Source organism: Acomys russatus, chromosome 7 (genome assembly GCF_903995435.1).
Source record: "Acomys russatus chromosome 7, mAcoRus1.1, whole genome shotgun sequence".
Classification (NCBI taxonomy): Eukaryota; Metazoa; Chordata; class Mammalia; order Rodentia; family Muridae; genus Acomys; species Acomys russatus.
In genome coordinates, this window is record NC_067143.1 from 57,831,322 (window position 1) to 57,849,264 (window position 17,943).

A 17,943-nucleotide genomic window follows, 5' to 3' on the forward strand; every position below is an offset into this window, starting at 1 on the left:
ATGATGGATCGCCTAGATAAACCATCACTACCATTCACTAATATTCCATGTGCACTCATAGGCGTGCATGTTTTTCTGCTTGTTACATGCAGCGACCCCTATTTTTCGTTACACCAACTTGTGAGTGTAGTTAATTTGCATTTTCTCTGTCGCTGGTGATTATTTTTGTCAGGTGGATTTCAGCAATCCTCAAGGACTCATAGAAGATGGTGGACTTTTTATTCATGTATTTGTGTATGGTGCTAGGGATTAAAGCCAGGGCCTCCTGCATGCTGGGCAGGCACTCTACAACTGGGGTACTGCCTCAGCCCTTAAGTGCTGGACTTTGGCCCCTCAAATTATGGGTATTTTACATAAATGCTCACTTGTTTGTGTGTTCTTATTCTACTTCCAAACCCAAGTGTTAAAACTGTGGTTTTAAAATTGATTGGCTGAGGTTATTTACTTCTGTATCCTGGCTTTATACAGAGACCTTCCATTCATTCTCACCTTTTGCTCAGGCCTAAAGGCATCTCCCCTTCCCTCAAATGGCCCATTGAAGCTCAGGCCTTAGGAGGGTAAAGTGATGGCTCAGCAGTTGAGAGTGCCCTGCTCTCACAGTGGACTTGACTTCAGTTCCCAGAACCAGGGTAAACTAGCAGCTTTCTAGCGATCTACTGCCCTCTTCTGGCCTCTGCAGGCACTGCACTCACATGCACAAACTCACACAGTTGTACCTACATACATATAATTAAAGTTACAAATAAAAATTGTAAAACCAAAAAGCGCAGACCATAGCCCATGGAGGATTTGGCAGTGACTTATAGGCCAAACACTACTCAGTTGCTTTTACCACAGAGGTTCTGAGCTCCAAAGGTCCCCTTCAGGTCCATGGCTGTGGAAGTGGTGTGTATGTGTACATGCACTTTTGTACTTATAGGTATCTTAGAAGTTTTTCTCTATATAATTTGCTGAGTATTCCTGCAAAATGATTGTCAGAGTTCCGTGGCATTCCAAAACGCGTGGCCTATTTCTCCTTCTGCAGACCAAGGAATGGCTAATCATAACTCTAAGCACCGCCTGGGTTACCTCAGTTACGCCCATAAAGGCCTTGATCCGTGTGAGGTGACAGACACATTGACAGGCATCAGGAACTAGAATATAGAGACGGGATCAGGTGGTGTGAATACTCCATACAAACACAGATGAAAACATTTGCTCTGCTGTATGACTGACCTGAGACATTGGCTTAACCTGAAGCTGTGATTAGGATCATAAGCAGTGTCCGTCATGCATTCCACCCCAAACACACAGCAAAGTGAACTTGGCCTCTGGCTGCAGACTTCACTCCATAGAAGGTAGGCTCCTAGCAAGTAAGCTGTTATTAACCACTACTAACAAAAATTTGTGCTTCTCCTTTTGTCTTATCCTCGACAATCATTTGATCATTAAATTAAGCAAATTAAATAAAATTGCTATATCTAGAGTAAGCTTGGAGTTTACTTTTTAAAATGAACATTTCCAGATATCCTGTGTAGGCGTCAGAAACCAGCATTGGTTGAGTGACCTTCTAATGCAATCATCTCCGCTTTGGCTTCATCTTAGAATACCTGGAAACCCTTTCATGCCTTAGATCACATCTGAGACCAATTAAATAAATTTGATTCTCTGAAGTGGGACCTATGCTTCTGTAGTTGACACCACCTCCCTGCCACCACCCCCGTGACCTTGCATGCTTTCCAACAGAGCATGTGACTCAGCAGTAGATTTCAGAGATTGCTTGAAAATATACCAGTTCTTCACTTGACAATTACTGTATGAAATAAAGCTCATCAGGGCACAGGGAGAACATGTGTTTGTATTCACTCACCCTTTAATATTTAAAGAAGGGCCAGAGGTGTGATGAGATGGCTGGCTCTGTGAGTAAGTGCATGCTGGGTAAATGTGAAGACTTGAGTGCAGAACTCCAGCACCCATGTGAAAGCCAGGCCTGGTGCGTGCACATGAAACTGCAGTGCTGGGGAGGGTGGGAGGGTGAGTAGGGGGAACAATCAGATGCCAGAACTCATTGGCTGGGCAGTCAAACTGAAGCCATGAGCTCAAAGAAATGACGTGAACAGACTTGCATACATTTATAGTACACAAATACCACACACACACACACACACACACACACACACACACACACACTCACTCCCGAAATCTCTTGTGCTGGCATTGTCTAATATCCAGTAAGGATTTATAAAACATGTTTAAACCTGGAGTACCTGTGCAAACTAAATGCCAGGTTGCAATCTCTCACTTCTGAAAGTCATGGCCAACATTTAAAAATTATTCTATGTAGATGTTTAAACATTCATATGCTTTAATTATGCTTTCTTTCTTAAAGTATTTTTTGGTTATTTATCTTATGTGTTACGGGTGTTTTGCCTGCAAGTATGTCTGTGTACCACCTGCATGCTGTGCCCATGGAGGGCAGAATAGGAAATCAGATCCCCTGGGGCTGGAGTTGGGTAACTGTGAGGGGTCATATGAGTGTTGGGAATTGAACCAGGTCCACTGGGAGGTCAGCCAGTGCCATCTCCTTACTCCCTTAATTATGTAGTTTACAAATTAGTACAGGACCTCATGCTTCAGTTTCCTCGGACTGTTATTTCACACACACATACACACACACACACACACACACACATATATAGAAACATATGAATTATAGCTTTGAATATTCTAGAAGGAATTTAAATACTCACCTAGTTGGTGGGTTTTACCCTACTTTTTTCAGAATTAGTACACCACTGAGATGATTATTGTGTGTTAATCTTTGACTCACATTTGCTTTTATTTTCTTAGGTTAGGTTTGTAAAATTGGAATTGCTAATTAAAGAGGTATGAATATTTTTACAGTATCTTCCCAAATTGGGCCAATTTTTGTGTCTCTTAACAGGCCTTGAGTGTTCTCACTGGATGTTTGTCAACATTGATCATTGCATTTTCAACTTTGATAATTTTATTCATGAAAAACTGAACATTTAAAATGTTCCATGAACTACCTAGAAAACATCTTATCTCTATATTTTAATTTTCTATTTGTGTTCTTGTAGATGCCCCAGAGTAAGTTATGTTAAGCCCTATGCCTGTTTTGTGTGTGAAAAGAAAAGTGAATTGGGCCTTTTTTTTTTTTTTAACTGATTCATAAGGTGTCTCCTTATGAAGGATCTATTAATGTTTTATTATAAATGTTATAAGTAGTGCTTTCAGGCATACTTTTTTATGTAGCAGAAATTAGCTATATATAGTAGGTGTGCAGTGTTTTGTTATATTTTGCTCTGTTACTTTTGTGCTTATCAAATCTTAATCCAATTTTTATCTACTTTATACTTTAGTATTTATACACAATCCTCATGCCTCAAAATTTTATATTTGTATCTGATATAAAATACCCAAGGCCACACTATCACAAAAAGTTGATTTTAAAACACCCTTTATTTTCACTCTCTTGCAGCCCAACTCACTGTACGCTTCACCTATATGAAACTCTCTGTAATTAGAGTGTTGGCCTGAAAGATGGCTCAGTGAGCTAAAACACTTGCTATGCAAGCCCAATGTCCTGAGCTCAATTCCTGGGACCCACAGTGGAAGGAAAAAAACTGCCTCCCCTAAATTGTCCTGATTGCTGCACTTTTACCATGACATGTACACACACACACACACCCCTTACATTAAAAACAGAATGAATATGTGTTCAGAAAGCAGAAGAGTGACTGCTGAGCAGTTGTGTGGGGGTTGGAGGGCTTGCTGAGTTTCTGTCATTTTCTTCCCCGAGATTTGGCTTGTGCAGTTCCCACTCAGCTCTAAATTGGATCCATAGGACCCAGAAGGCACTGAAAACACACACACACACACACACACACACACACACACACACACACACACACACACACACACACACACACCAGAGCACGGTCACTTGTGCCGTGTCCTAGCTCCCCGGAGCCTGACTTGTTTGTGGACTGTGACCCATGATCCCCTCTGCCATACATTTTTCAGAAGGCAAAAACTGGCAATCAAATCCTGTGGTAATTGTTTCCGTCTGTGTGGAGTTTTCCTTCCCAAACTGCCTGGCAAGGGTGATGCTGGGTTCTAAAAGTATAAAGGGACCAGAAATTAGATGCCAGACCCATGGGCATAGTGGTCCGCCAGCTCCCATTCTCTAGAATAGTCCTAACTTTAAGCATCGGACCCTATTGGCTTTACAATCCAAGTGCCCTTAAAAAAAAAAAAAAAAAGTGATCCTTTAAACTACATTTTTATAAAATATTTCATATTACTGAGAGCATGTGCTGCACTCTGTGAGGTCAGTTTGGGCTTTTCTGTAGTTGAATGATAGGGTTTAGAAGGACAAAACCAGTCCTATTTTAGACGTACTAAATTAGAAGGAACTGACCCCACATCCCAGAGCTCTGAGGAAATCTTGGCAGTCATTTCTCTCTCTTTAGCCATCCACTTGAGTATATGTGCAGTCATTTGAACTAATTGTGTGTCAGCATCTACTGGACACTGGGGACTCAGCTATGCTTGGCGTAGACTCTGCTCAGAGAGTCCGTGCAGTCCACCATGGGTAGATGGGCTGTGGATATGCATAGAACTAATACAGTTTGAATACAGCAGTCTCCCATCTGGAGCATCCAGAACAAGTCTACTTCACTATAATCCATCACCAGAATGAGTGTAGTAATCCTTGTCCATTAGTACGATCAACTAACCCAGCTAACTCAAGTCAGCCCTTGCCATTTGTTCCTTTATCATTCCGTGATTGTGGTAGTGTTCCGTAGGGATGGCTCATGTTTTGCTCTCTGGGGTGGCTCATCTGGATTTGGAGGACCAAGGATGGCTTCATTGAAAGTCTGTAACAGCAGTGAGATGGTCCATGGCAGTTGGGGCTGTCTTTCCTGTAGGGTAGCTGGCCTTTTTATAAGGTATTAGCACTGGACATGAAGAGCAGGGGGTATCAGTCCTCTTAAGCCCCGGACTGTGATTGGCACAGTTATTTCTGTGGTATTCCAGTGGTAGCAGCAACTAGGCCAGCCCAGGGAGAGGAATGGAATGCCCATAAGCAGATGGGAGGAGTTTGGAGTGGCCATCTGTGCAGTCTTACACTGACTTAAGAGAAAACAAATACAGTTGTAAAAGGTGAAGAATTGGGTCTCACTGGTGGTAGTTGCTGGTGAGGGCTGGCTGTGTTTTATCAGTTGTCTTCATGCCTAGCTTTGTATATCAGACTCCATGGGCTATACCCAGCTCTGATGGGCCTCTCTTCCTGTCATTGCAGCTCAGTATAACGATGCTGCCACATTTCCATGTGAAGTATTTCCATGTGAGGCAGGAGCGAGCCTCCAGCCCTTCCCCTGTACCTCTCATTGTCAGTGTCTTGAGAAGGTCACTGACTCTGACATCCACTCTTCTCACCAAGGTCTCTGCCTCTTTTGTTCCAGGCACTAAAGCAGGTGCAGATATTGGTGATGGTACCTGTGAGCCTGGACTGTCTCCTCCACCCTCCTGCATGAGCTCTGTACCCGTGCTCCATCTCATCGAGGACCTGAGACTGTCCCTGGAGATGCTGGTACTTCCTGAGGATAGAGAAGCCCTCCTGAGCCAGATCCCTGGCCCAACCGCTGCTTACATAAAGGAATGGTTTGAGGACAGCTTGGTGAGTTGGTTTATGGCCTGATAAGGGAATTGTGGGACACATAATTATGGAGCAATGGGGTATTACCAGTGGCCAGAGCTGAAGCTATCTCTCTGCATCTCCCAGCCCTGCCCCACTTCTATATAGCTTTGGGCACATCTCCATCAGGTGGTCTTCAGCAGGAATAAAAATCCTAGTCAAGTTATGTAAGCCATTCCTTATGGCTTCTTGAGGTCTACAGTCACTCTCTTCTGAAGGGAGGAAATCCAGGGTCAGACAGACACTCTTAAATGTGTGATTTGCTAGAGTCCCTTAGTGGCATTTTAACCCATAACCTAAACCCTGCTTGCTTCATTCATTTCTTTGTTTCTGCGTATGATCCTTGCCCTAGAACTACCTTTTGCTCCAAAGTGCAATAGAGATTTTTTTTTTGGACTTCTGCTTTCTCCTGTACAGGCCTGGGGACTTGCTGGTCTGTAGAGGGAGGGACTGAATGATCACTCTGCAGACTTGCTATGGCTTTAGCTTCCATGTTTTCCCATAAACATGGGCAGATCAGTCTGGGAGAACTCATATTATCTGGAGTGGGGAAGGTGAGGAGCTGGCTCATTGAGGTCAATTGGGATGTGGCCATTGGAGGGCTAGAGGAAGGGTGCTGGGAAGCCAGGGAAAGGATGAGGGAGTGAAGGAGTGTGCACTAGCCTGGCCACCTAAGCTCAATTTGAGGATGAAGGCTGGGGTACAGGTTTCTAATGCTAGAGCCCGGCAGACCTTGTACCGAGGTGGGAGGCAGAAATAGGAACATTAAACTTGGAGGGAGAGGTTGATCTTGGAAGCTGAGACATCCTTATCCATAAATCATGTCATTTATGATTAAACAGCCTCCATCCCAGATGTCCCAGTCTCCTTTCGGTTCTAGAGGGATCTGTCAGCACGTCTCATCCCATGCCTTCCTCAACACTGACCAGTTCCTCATTACCTTCATTACATGTGTTATTCAATATTCTCATTATATAGGCTGCCTGCCTGGTGCCTGTGCCATGCACCTGTACCAGGGCAGTAGGCAGTATAATGGTCTCTCAAAGATGCCTTGTGGCAATGGCCAGGCCTGTGAATATGTTTATGACCTTAAACATGAAGAGGAGGAAAGAAGACAGAATACAGTGTCAAACAAACTGCTCTTAAAATAGGGCACATAGCTTGGACTGTCGAGATAGCCCTATCTAATCACAAGAGTCCTAACAAACACATCTTCTGATCTCTGACTTCCTACATGACCCTCCAAGGTCTTACTTTTGCTGGCTCCCTTTCAGTTCTGTCCAGAACCTTTCTGTCACAATCATTGACACTTCTTTCTGAACAGAAGTCCTGTCTGCCTGTAGCTCATCCGTTTCTTGTCTTTCTTCTCCATGGTACAGTTTATAGTAAACATATGTCCCTTGGTCATCTTACATGGGTGTACCTCCATTTATGTGACAGTCTTTCTAATACTGACATTTAGATTATTTTAAGCATTGCTGCAATGACTATCCTATTTTGCCTCTAGAATTTTCTAGAAGTATCATTGCAGGGATCAATAAAGTCACCATTTAAAATCTAGAATGTTCAGTTAAACTTGAATTTTAGATAAGCAACGAATAACAGTGATTAGGTATTCTCTGAGCAGTTGGCTAAGCCTGCCAACTGTAATCCAAAAATGTTAATATCTTTAAGCCTTTGACACAGTTTTCCAAATCTCTTTTCAGAAGAATTTCATTGTTTTTATTTCCAATGGCCAAGTTTGAAGCAAAGTCTGCTCCCATGTTGTCCTGAGGTCAGAAGTAATCACCAAGATTAAAAAATGGCCTTAGAAGTTTCATAAGGGAAAAGGTTTACTGCTGTTTTTGTACATTTTTTCCTCCAGTGAAAAGACAAATGTTCTTTTATTAACTTATTAATATTCTCTATAGTTTCTAAGCTTTTAATCTAATACCCTGCATGAAAAATTCCATATATATATACATGGTCACATACGGATTGCTTTACTAATACAGCTAAATTATCAAAGTAAAATGTTCAGATGGAAGATCTGAAAGGATAAATCCAAAAATAGTTCTACATTTTCTTCCCACACAACCTGGATACCCCCTCAACCCCTTGGGCAAGCCTGTTTTGCCCTCTGTTCATATCTGTGCTCATTTTTCTGTTGGTGTTTTGGTATTAGCATATTGAAACGACCCTTTATTTTGTTTGGGTGTATGTTTTCCTAAGCGCTATGCTTCTCAGGCCGTAGGGTTTTAGGAGCTTGTAGCTCTCCATCACTCTTAACTGTTTGGGTCTTTTCTCTTCCTCATAGTTCTGGAAGAGCCACACATCAAATACCTAGGTACCCATTCCTCCCTCTAGTAGGTTCATGGGTTGACTTCTATGTCACAATTCACACAACTCATCAGTATTTTTAATATGTAGCAAGAAAAAAATTGATCCAACTTTTAAAATATTTTGGGAATGTATATTAAAAATAATTGTTCCAAATGCAGATGACATGCTCATGCTCGGGGAAACGCTTTGTGTGCAGGTTTGCATAGTTTTTAGGGGCTGATTATTTACAATGGTTGCAATAATCCACTGCTTAAGACCGACTGACTCCCCTACAGGCTGTTGCGTTCATAAATCTTTTAGAGTAATGCCTCTCAGCCACCTATGAATGGTGTGCTTTCCTCGGGTCAGAAGTTCACATAAACATTCCAGGAAACCAGAGCTGCATGTTAAGGGTTGGATTCTGAGCAGAAATGGCCTGTCTGCGTTTCAGGTCTGGCTGAGCTAAGGTCAGTTTGCACTCGACTCTGCACACATTCCACACCAGGTCTTCTCGGTGCAACCACTAATTCAGAGCCGTGGCCGGGTCACTAGGCGCCTTAGATTGCTCCTTGCGGTGAAAGACTCGTCACACAAACTTTGCTCTATTTAGTTAGGAGCTTGTGAAAAGATGTCGACTTCAGATGAGGCATTAAACTAGCTTGAGCTGATTCATTAAATTTTAAAAAGCATTGCTTTAATCACTGAGGCTCCACTTGATTTTGTTTTAAGATGCCCTCTTGTTTAGACAGGGTCTATGTAGCCCTGATTTGTCTGGAACGTGCTTTGTAGATCAGGCTGGTCTTGAACTTGTAAAAATCTTTCCGCTTCTGCCTCCTGAAAACTAGGACTAAAGGCTTGTGCCATCACACCCAGGTTTGTTTGTTTGTTTGTTTGTTTGAAGTCTTTTATGTGGATTAAGATTGGAGTTGGAATGAGAGAAGCAGTTTGAGGGACAAGGCAGGACAGATCTGTGCCTCCTGCTCAACACAGACTTTACATTGGGGGCGTGTTCCTGTTTTGTTGGTCCCAGCTCTGCTGCTTAACCTCATTATCTCTTGGGGTACTTTCTCTAAAAAAGCAATGTCACAGTAGGGTTTAGATCACTAGGAAAGTGTGAGGAGGCTGCGCACGCCATGTGAAACCATGGGCTCTGGCTCCTCCCATAGATGATTACAATGGCTCTGGCTCTGGCTCCTCCCATTTTTCTTTCCCACAATCTCCTCAGGCTGAATTTTCCTCAGGTGTATCCTTTATGGTTGATGAAGCTGAGGAACCAAGGCTGTACAGCTCTGTCCAGAGTGGATCAGTTTCTTTTGATCAGTATATCCATTTTTATTTATTTTTAATTAAGGGGGAGATTTTTTTTTTTTTCTGAAACCCTCCAGCACACTTCCCATTGGTTCAGTGCCCAGGATGCTACTGGAACATTAGAGGAGGCTGGGAAAGAATAATAGGGCATTAGTCCCAAAACAAGTTGGGCATCCTTCATCAAGACATCTAAAAGTTTTAGATTTGGAACACTTTGGATTTCAGATATTTTGAAATTTTATTTTACATCTTTTGATTAGGTATGCTTAGCCAGTAGATTCTGTGTAAGTAATCATCTCATCATCATCATCCTCTTTTTTTAAAAAAGCAAAAGTGAAAACACCTGAAATACTGCCAGTCCCAAGCATTTCAGACAAGAGAAATTCACCCTACATCGACTTCAGTTTGTCATAATAAGTAGTCCAAGGTGAGCTGAGGCCTGGCTTACAGAAGGCAGCTGCTTTCAGAAAGGAGAAGAGGAGAGGGAAAGAGTGACCCCTATGAAGATGTCCCAAAATGTCCAAGCAAATATGTATATGAAAGAGTGAGAAAGGAGGGGGTTATTCATATAGTTAAACAGCAAGTCATTTCTAAGTTTCCTCTTTACGTTATATTTTGGATACAAGCTCTTATGATAGGATCCAACTAGTTTTAGGTGACATTGGGTATTGAACTTGGGACCTTGTACATATTAGCAAGCATTTTACCAACTGAGCTGCATCCCCAGCACTCTCCTCCATTAAAACAACCAAACAAAAGCTCAAATCCACAAAGCAGAGAATCTCATTGACCTGCTAAATAACTTCATAGCTAAATCCTCCAGGTACATAAGAATATGAGGTTGCCAGTGAGATAGAAATGTAAAACTTAAAAAAAAGTTCTATTTCTTTGCGTATGTTCCTGCTTATGTGTAAGAGTGTGTGCATGCCACAGCATGTATGTGGACGTCAGGGGACAGCCTTGGGTATTGGTTTCCACCTTCTGCCTTATTTCTAGGACAGGGTCTTTCTTATCTGTCACTGGCTGGATACCCTAGGCTTTAGGGCCCCTGAGCTAACAGGACATTCTCCTGTTCTCTTGCCTCTCATGTGACCATTGGCATGTGGTGATTACAGATATACCCCACATGTGGATTTTACGTGGGTTCTGGGGACCTGAACTCAGGTGATCAGGCTTGTACACCCAGAAAGTGCTTTCACTCGCTGAGCTGTCTCCTTGGTCCAGATGTAAACTTCCACAGAGCTGAGGATTAGCTACCGTTGTGTCAGATGACCCTTGCTAAGAAGCACTGAACTCTGGCCAGAGAGGAGGGGCTGTGTCGTGGGAAGTGTGGTTTCCTGCTACTGCTGTTCTTCAGGGTTCTGCAGATAACATAAGGTCCTAGGATGAAGGCTTGCGAGAGATGTAGCATCAGGTGCAGGGGGAATGACTGCTGATTGGAATAGGATAAATTGACTAGTACTGGGCCCGCCTTCCCCTTACGTCTTAGATGGTCCTACTGCCTCGGATTTGGAAGGCTGGGTGTGTTTGAGCATAAGGCTTCTTCCTTTGGGTTTCGGCAGGCCCGAGGCAAGGCTGCGGCAACATGGCCCGCAAGAGCCTTGTTGGTCAAATTCTGCCCGGGTTACCGCAAAGAGCAGCAGACCTGCTTAAGATTAGTCAGTGCTAAGATGAGAGTTTCTAGAGCTCCGTGGCCTAGACCCCCACCCTGTCCCTCGACAGTATGCGGGATGAGAAGTGGGCGCCAGGCCTGGAAAGGCAAATGCAGGGCTCTCTGACCCAGGATTTCTCTCTGGGGTCTCAGTGAAATAAATTTCCTCAGAGTCTGTCTGGAATTCTGGACATACTCCTGGAAAGCTGATTGACAAGGCCTTTGTACCAAGAATTTCTTGGTGTCCAGGGCATGCTGAGGCTACTGGCCAAGAGGATGCAGCGAAGTCCTCCTCCTCCTCCTGTCCTGCAGGCAGTGGGGAGTGTTACAATAGAGCTCTCGTCCTTTGTGTCTGGTGGGCAGTGTGAGGCTGGGGTTGGTGCTCACAGAGGTGCAGCCAGCACCCCCTCCCCTCCACACCCCGGAAGTCTGCTCCATCTGTCCTGTGATGGAAATAGAGCTCATTTCCAGACAGGGCAGCTTCCTTTTCTCTGTCCTGTGCTGAGGTCAAGTTGATGCCCCCTCAGGCAGGTGGGGATAGAAGAGCTTCTGAACCTCAGCAGACAGTCCTCAAGCTAAGAAGAGAGAGTGATGTTTCTTAGAGGCCTGACAAGAAAGTCAAAAAAACGTTCCACTAGGCCTGCTTCTGCTCCTTTTGGCTGTGCCTCAAAAGGGCTTTCATGTGGTTTGCAAGGGGTGTGTCTGCTTTTCCATACCTGTTTGGTTGGCTGGGTAGTTTTGTTGCTGTGGTCAGCTTGGCTGTGGGTGGAGCCTTCTAAAGCGGTTGGCCATCCAGAAGCAAGCATTCAGCTAGACACATTTGCTAGTGCAGAGCTGACGTGAGTCTCCAGGTGGAGCAGCTGTGGGTGTTTCTCCAGCATTCTGGTACATGCAGCCCTCATCTGCCAGCATCTGGTTTATCCTGCTGTTTGATACTGTGGGTGTGGGCTGAGGAGATCCTGGTCAAAGTTCAAGATGAAGTCAGAAAAGGGGCAGGGGAGCCCAGCCAACGGCAAGTCAAGGCAGGATTGCAGGATGTGGGCCAGCGGTTGGCAAAGATGCTTACTCCAAGAGGCTGGGACTGGGGCGCATGCACATCCCCAAGCCCCATCCCAGGAGGCCAGGTTTCCTTTGTAATACAGCAGGTGTCCAGGTCAATGAGCCTAGGCCTGTGAAAGCGAGGTGAACCAAGGCAAGGCCAGTGCTTCATCTTCTCCTGTACTCTGACACTCAGTTTCCTACTGGAAATAACAGCTTAGTTTCAGTATCTGTAAGATCTGGTCGGTCAGTCTGTCTGTCTGTCTATCTTCTTTCCTTCCTTCCTTCCTTCCTTCCCGTGTTTCCTCACCCCAGCCTAGACCTTCAGCTCACCGCACAGCTGTGAATTCTCTTTGATCTTTGCGCTTCTACCTTTCTAGTGCTCAGGCTGTAGGCCATGTCACTGTTCCAGGGTTCTGTGGTGGTGGGGATGCCACGGTTCTGTGTATGCCAGGCAAAACTCGACCAGCTGACCTGTATCTCTAGCCCCTATGGATAGGCATTTTATCCAGTGTTTTATTCTGGGAACTGGAGCAACAAACCTCCTTTGAAACACTAGCCTTGGTCTTAGTCCACATTTCTTAGGCCTGCATCTCGTGTGCAGAGATCTGTCTTGCATGGGCAGCCTCTGCTGTGCACACTGGGAGGCCCCATGGAGGGTATGTGTGCCTCTCTGAAATCTTAACCAGTCAATGTAGGCCCCCTCACACAGTTTTTGGACTAGCCTTTCAACAAAGAAAGAGCCTTGGAAAGACCTAGCCCCTGCCCGCATCAGTTTCCAGCCACCTTGTCGCAGACGGTGGCTCTTTGCATTGCAGCTCTCCACACAAGGTTGAGTTGTCCTCCCTGCCACATTCGGTTTGTAACTCTTCACTCGGACAAAGAAGCAAATCTGTTTTCCACATTGGCAAGGAAGCGTGATTCAGGACAGGTAGGAGGGAAAGCTGCCTCATGGGTTATAAGAAGCATGAGCTTTTCATTTCTCTGTCACTGTTCTCCTCCTGCAGGAGAAAAACACAGCTCTGCATATGTTTGTATTGAATAGTTTGATTGTACAAAGCTACAGGCTGGGGCTTTATAGGGAAACCTTTTCCTCTGGGTCTTAAAAAAGAGAAGATGGCGATGCCATTTAGTGGCTTATAACATAATAGTAGTGTGCATGTTTAGAATGCAGGAGGCCTGGGGCTTGATTGTGTGTGTATACACACACACACACACACACACACACACACACACACACACACACACACACACACAGAGGGGTTGGAGGATGCTTAGTTTTGTAGAACAAAAAAAGTGCAGCATATGTGAGCTAATTCCAATGGCAGAGAAAGTGTGCAGTTGAGAGCTCAGACTAGGTAGGGATTAGTCTCTCCCAACCGCCAGTCCCTAGTGGGCAGGGTGCAGTGGTGGGGCTTTATCCATGTGCAGTACTGCAGATAGCCAGTAGGTGGCAGTCAGGGACAAAAGCTAGAATGTCTTAAAGGCCAAGGACCAGGAATCAGGTAGTTTTATAAGAGAAAATAGTTTGAATTTTTGTTTTTTCTTCTTCCTGTGAGGCTGCTGAGCAGTGCATGTGAGCACAGTCTCATTTTCTTTAGAAACCAGTAGACAAACAGCTGGTAGGGAAGGATTCTTTGTGGGGCTGTGGAAAGAGAGAAAGGCTGTTGGGGCCTGGGCCTACAGGAGCATAGATTTGACCTTTCCCTTGTTAGTGGCAAGAAACCCTCCCCAGGCTCTGTGACCCTTCTTCCTTTGGCCGTGACACAGGAGGATGGCTTTCCAATTCCAGGAGGCATTTCCTGGGCCACGTGGTGTCTGTCAGCCCAGCCCTAGACACACTCCTTGTGCCTTGGGGGATTATGAACACAATTTTCCTGGCACAGCAACCGACATTTGAGGGACTCTCAGTACTGTGGGTTTAACAGTTTTCCTTTTTTTTTCTCCCTGGGTTTTTATTGCTCCCCTCCTCCTCCTCTCTAAGCAAGTATATCCTAGCAATCTGGATCCTTTCAGGACCTGACCAAAAGAGACTATTCCAGCCCCCAGGAACCAGTGTTTATAAATGGCCAAGAATGTACAAACACTGGTGAAATGGCAGATAAATCTTTCCCTCTGAGCTTCCTGCTTCAGGCCCAGGGGACGTGGCAGGGGGTGTTGCCAGGTTAGCGTTGACTTGAGGTCTAAGCATGTGGACATCCACTTACCCTCAACCCTCAGAGAGGGCCTGTGGGATACACCGCCTAGAGCCTTGTGCCCCTTTGGCAGTGCTGCGGCTGGTAGGCAGCCACAGGAATTCATTCTCTCAGTCCCAAGTTCTTTGGGAAACTTCTGGAAGTGGGTTTCTTATTATGTATTACCCCAGGTGTGGTCCTGGGACCAGCAATGTCAGCATCTCCCCCTGGAAGCTTGTTAGCAATGTGCAGTTAAATCAAGGCTCCAGGCCTACCCTGCTGATCAGACTTGGCATTTTCACTACAAGCCCCGCCTACCCAGGCAACTCATTATAGAAAGGGAAGCTTAGTCCTAACCCAGAGGTTTGTGAACTCTGACCTATGTTTGGCCGATCAGCTAAGAATGATTTTCACATTTTAATAACGGGAGAAAAGTCACAATATTTTATGATGTGGAAATGATAAAAAAAAAAAGTAATATTTCGTCATCCATAGAGAAGGTTTTGCCAAAGCTCAGGCACGCTTGTTGGCTTAGCATTAGCTGTGACCACTTTCATGCTACAAATGGCAATCAAGTATGATAGCATTTGTCTCTTGTCCTGACCCGTTGTGCAGCTGGGTTCTCCAAGCCTGTGCAGTCTGGGGACATGGCTGGAGGGTGATGGTGGCCAGGATGCAAGCATATAGTCAGGACTTTCTCCTCTGAGCTCACATCTCTCCTTCATCTCTTATTTGCAGCATGGGGTCCCTGTTTGCTTGACTGACTGATGAGATGGGTGGGGGGAGTCCTTACAGCTGTTAACAGGGCCCAGAGGCCAAGGCTCAGGGCTGAGCCTTGTCTGGGATGCAAATGGTTGGCCAGTGCATAGTTTTGCCCTGCAGCATGCTACTGACTTCTGGTAGTTGGCAGGACTGAGACCTCAGGGGCCACTAACTCATTCTCAGAATGCTGGCCAGGTGGGTGACAACTCTAGAACTCACCTGGGTGAGTGGTGGAAGTGAGACACAATTCGCCTAGCCCAGGTGGACCCGTGTTTCCCCTCCCTGGCCACTCGATCTCAGCACCCAGCTGGTTGCCTCAGGATCCAGGAGTGTGGGTTGAGCCTGGGTACAGATGAAATGTTTGTCAGGAGGCTCTGATGGTTATCAAGGTAAGTGTGGTGACCCAGTTTGTGTTCCCTTTTTTGAGTCTTAGGACTCCTCCCAGCCCTAGCCTAAAGGAGCAATATAATGGAAACAGGAAGTGCAACCCCTCCCCTCATTAAAATATCAAGGGCAACCTAAGCCAAAGCTCTTGTCAGATGAGGCCAGTCTACTCCCCTTATGAGTGTGTGTGTGTGCCCTGTTAGACCATCTTGATAATATGATGAAACCAGCTTTAGACCCATAGAGCCATAGAGAGATGCTTCGTGTATATATTTTATGAACGTATTTATGGTCTTATCTGAAGGCACTCCTGGTCAGGATGGCCTTTGGGGTGGGTGTGGTGCAACTAGATTCATCTGCAGTGCTTGGAGGGAGCTCTGGCTGAGCTCCTGGGGCTTGCTGAAGCTGGAGGTGCCTAAAGTTTCCTGTTCACGTATCTCATCCCTTTCCACCCACCTGTCCTGCCAGCCACAAGTTCATGCTCTGCTCCAGATTCTTTGGAGTGGTTTTTTTGTTTGTCTGTTTGTTTTGTCGGTTTGGGGTTGAAATGCAACAAATAAAACATGCTTTAGTGTTTTTAATGAAACAGTCAAAGACTCAGGCAAGAACTCCTGTTTTTGGACATAAAAGTGCTAAGAATTCATCTGAGTTCCTCCGCTTCTCTCTCCTTTCCTCTCCACCCCATCCCTCCTCCATCACACACACGTTGAATTAATAGACGCTGTTCCTAGTTTCATCCCTCTCAGGCGGACAGGCCATCAGACACTCACCTTGTCTAGGGAGGATAGGCTTCTTTGTCAGTCTCACTGTTTTGAGCCTTGTTCTTTCATTCTGAAAATGCCCAAATCTCTTCCGTGGAACAAGAATTGTACGGGGCTCAAAAGTTAAAAGAAGTGAGTCAGAAATAAGATGCACTCCCCACAGTCTAGTGCATTCAAGCCGTGTCCACCAGCGGCTGTGGTTTGCCATGGGCTGGAAATCCCTAGGGTCTCGGGTGGAAAGCTCTAGCCAGCAATGGGAGGATTAGGATGAAGAGTGCAAGGGTAGGGATGCTTTCTGCCCGAGGCATCCGAGCCACTGCCTTGCATGGGTAAGTTAGTGGTTGGTGAGATGTGGTTCCTTACACTCCTTCCTTCCTGACCCCTCTTCTCTTAGCAGAAGTAAAGGCAGGCACTAAGCCCCTCTGTGGAAAGCACTTATCCGCAGGGAGTGCGATTCTGCCTTCTGACCAGCTCCCCAGCCTCTGCACACCTTTATTACAGGCCGTGAGTGTATCTACTCAGGGCGAGATACTCAGGTATCTACATGCCTCTATCTACTCAGGTCTTGGTGAGGAAGAACAAGTGTTTTCTCTTCTTACCTAATGAGTTGCTTCATTTGACTTTCCTAGGTTCCTAGACTGAAAAAACAAAACAAACAAACAAAAAAAACCAAAAACAAAAAACAAAAAATTCTCTACCCCTGTACTCTTCACACACTGTACTGAGGCCTGGGTCAGGGGTGTGTGTGTGTGTGTGTGTGTGTGTGTGTGTAACATTGGGTAGGGGGTGAAGGTCTTAGACCATACTAGAACTTGGCCAGGGTGAGGGAGGGCTCCAGAGCTCATGACAGGGCAGTGAGCCTGCTTTTTCCTTCTGCCCTCTGATCTGGGTGTGTCTGCAGGAATTTACTCCTCCCTTCATGCCAGCTGCCTGCTCGAGTCCTCCTCCTCTGGCCAATCTGTGATTTTGCTGCTAGCCTGATTTATGCCGTTTTTTCTGGCTTCGCTTGTGGGCTGTGGTGAGTGTTGATGCCATGTTGAAGGGGCTGTTGACACCCACTGGTGTCTTGTCTTTATGCTGGGATTTCCAGGAAAGACACAGGAAGGCCTCGCAGTCACATGATATGCGTCTGCAAGTCATTCACGACAGACAGCTGAGCGCAGAGCCTTTGCATGTAACCACCATACCCACTGCACCCACATCAAAGATCACTTTCATAATCAGTCATAGCCAAAGGCCATACATTAAGGGTTGGGCAAGGGAAGAAAGCTGTTTTAGGGTGAGCTCGCAAAGTATCTCAGAGGAGATGTCAAAGTATGAGGCGAGAAGATACGGTGGCATCTGAGGAGTGTGAGAGGGGTACCCTGGAAAGCCAGCATGGCACGTGACTCACCAGTGGGAAAGACACAGCTCTCCTTCCCCTCCAAGCTTTCCTGGGCTGCTACTTATCTTGGGGAGCCCCTCCCCAAGTCTCACGGAAACTCAGCCTTCTATAGCCTGCTTTGTAAAGCAGGTCCTACAGAAGTGAGGGCAGCGTGAGGCAGTGCTGGGACTTGACAGAAGCAATATCTCCTAGTGTCATATGTGGCCTGGGGGACTCTGAGGGTGGTGGCTCACAGCCCAGAGCAGCACTCCCTGAAGGAGCCAGTAGTGAAGGTCTTAAGGTTGTAGCAGTTGGTCTCTAGTGGGTAGTGCCAGCCGTGCCAACAACAGCAGTCACCCTACCTAGGCCTGGCATACATCTGAGTCCAGAACTGGAACAGGAGCTGGTTCTAAATCTGTCCTTTTTGGAAACCCTTTCCAAAGGCTTTCATTGGGGACAGAGCCTGTGGTCCACCTGTGAGAAGGGTAGGTGTGAGT

General features: G+C 45.7%; 1 protein-coding gene across 1 annotated transcript in view; it reads left to right on the forward strand.

Annotated features, from left to right (window-relative positions):
• The window catches only part of Ppfibp2 (PPFIA binding protein 2), a 147,216-nt gene that overhangs the window by 50,162 nt on the left and 79,111 nt on the right, over positions 1-17,943 (forward strand). The window contains exon 3 of the mRNA XM_051149173.1: positions 5,472-5,686. Within this exon, the coding sequence (XP_051005130.1) occupies positions 5,472-5,686 (215 nt within the window). The remainder of the gene's footprint in view (positions 1-5,471; positions 5,687-17,943) is intronic.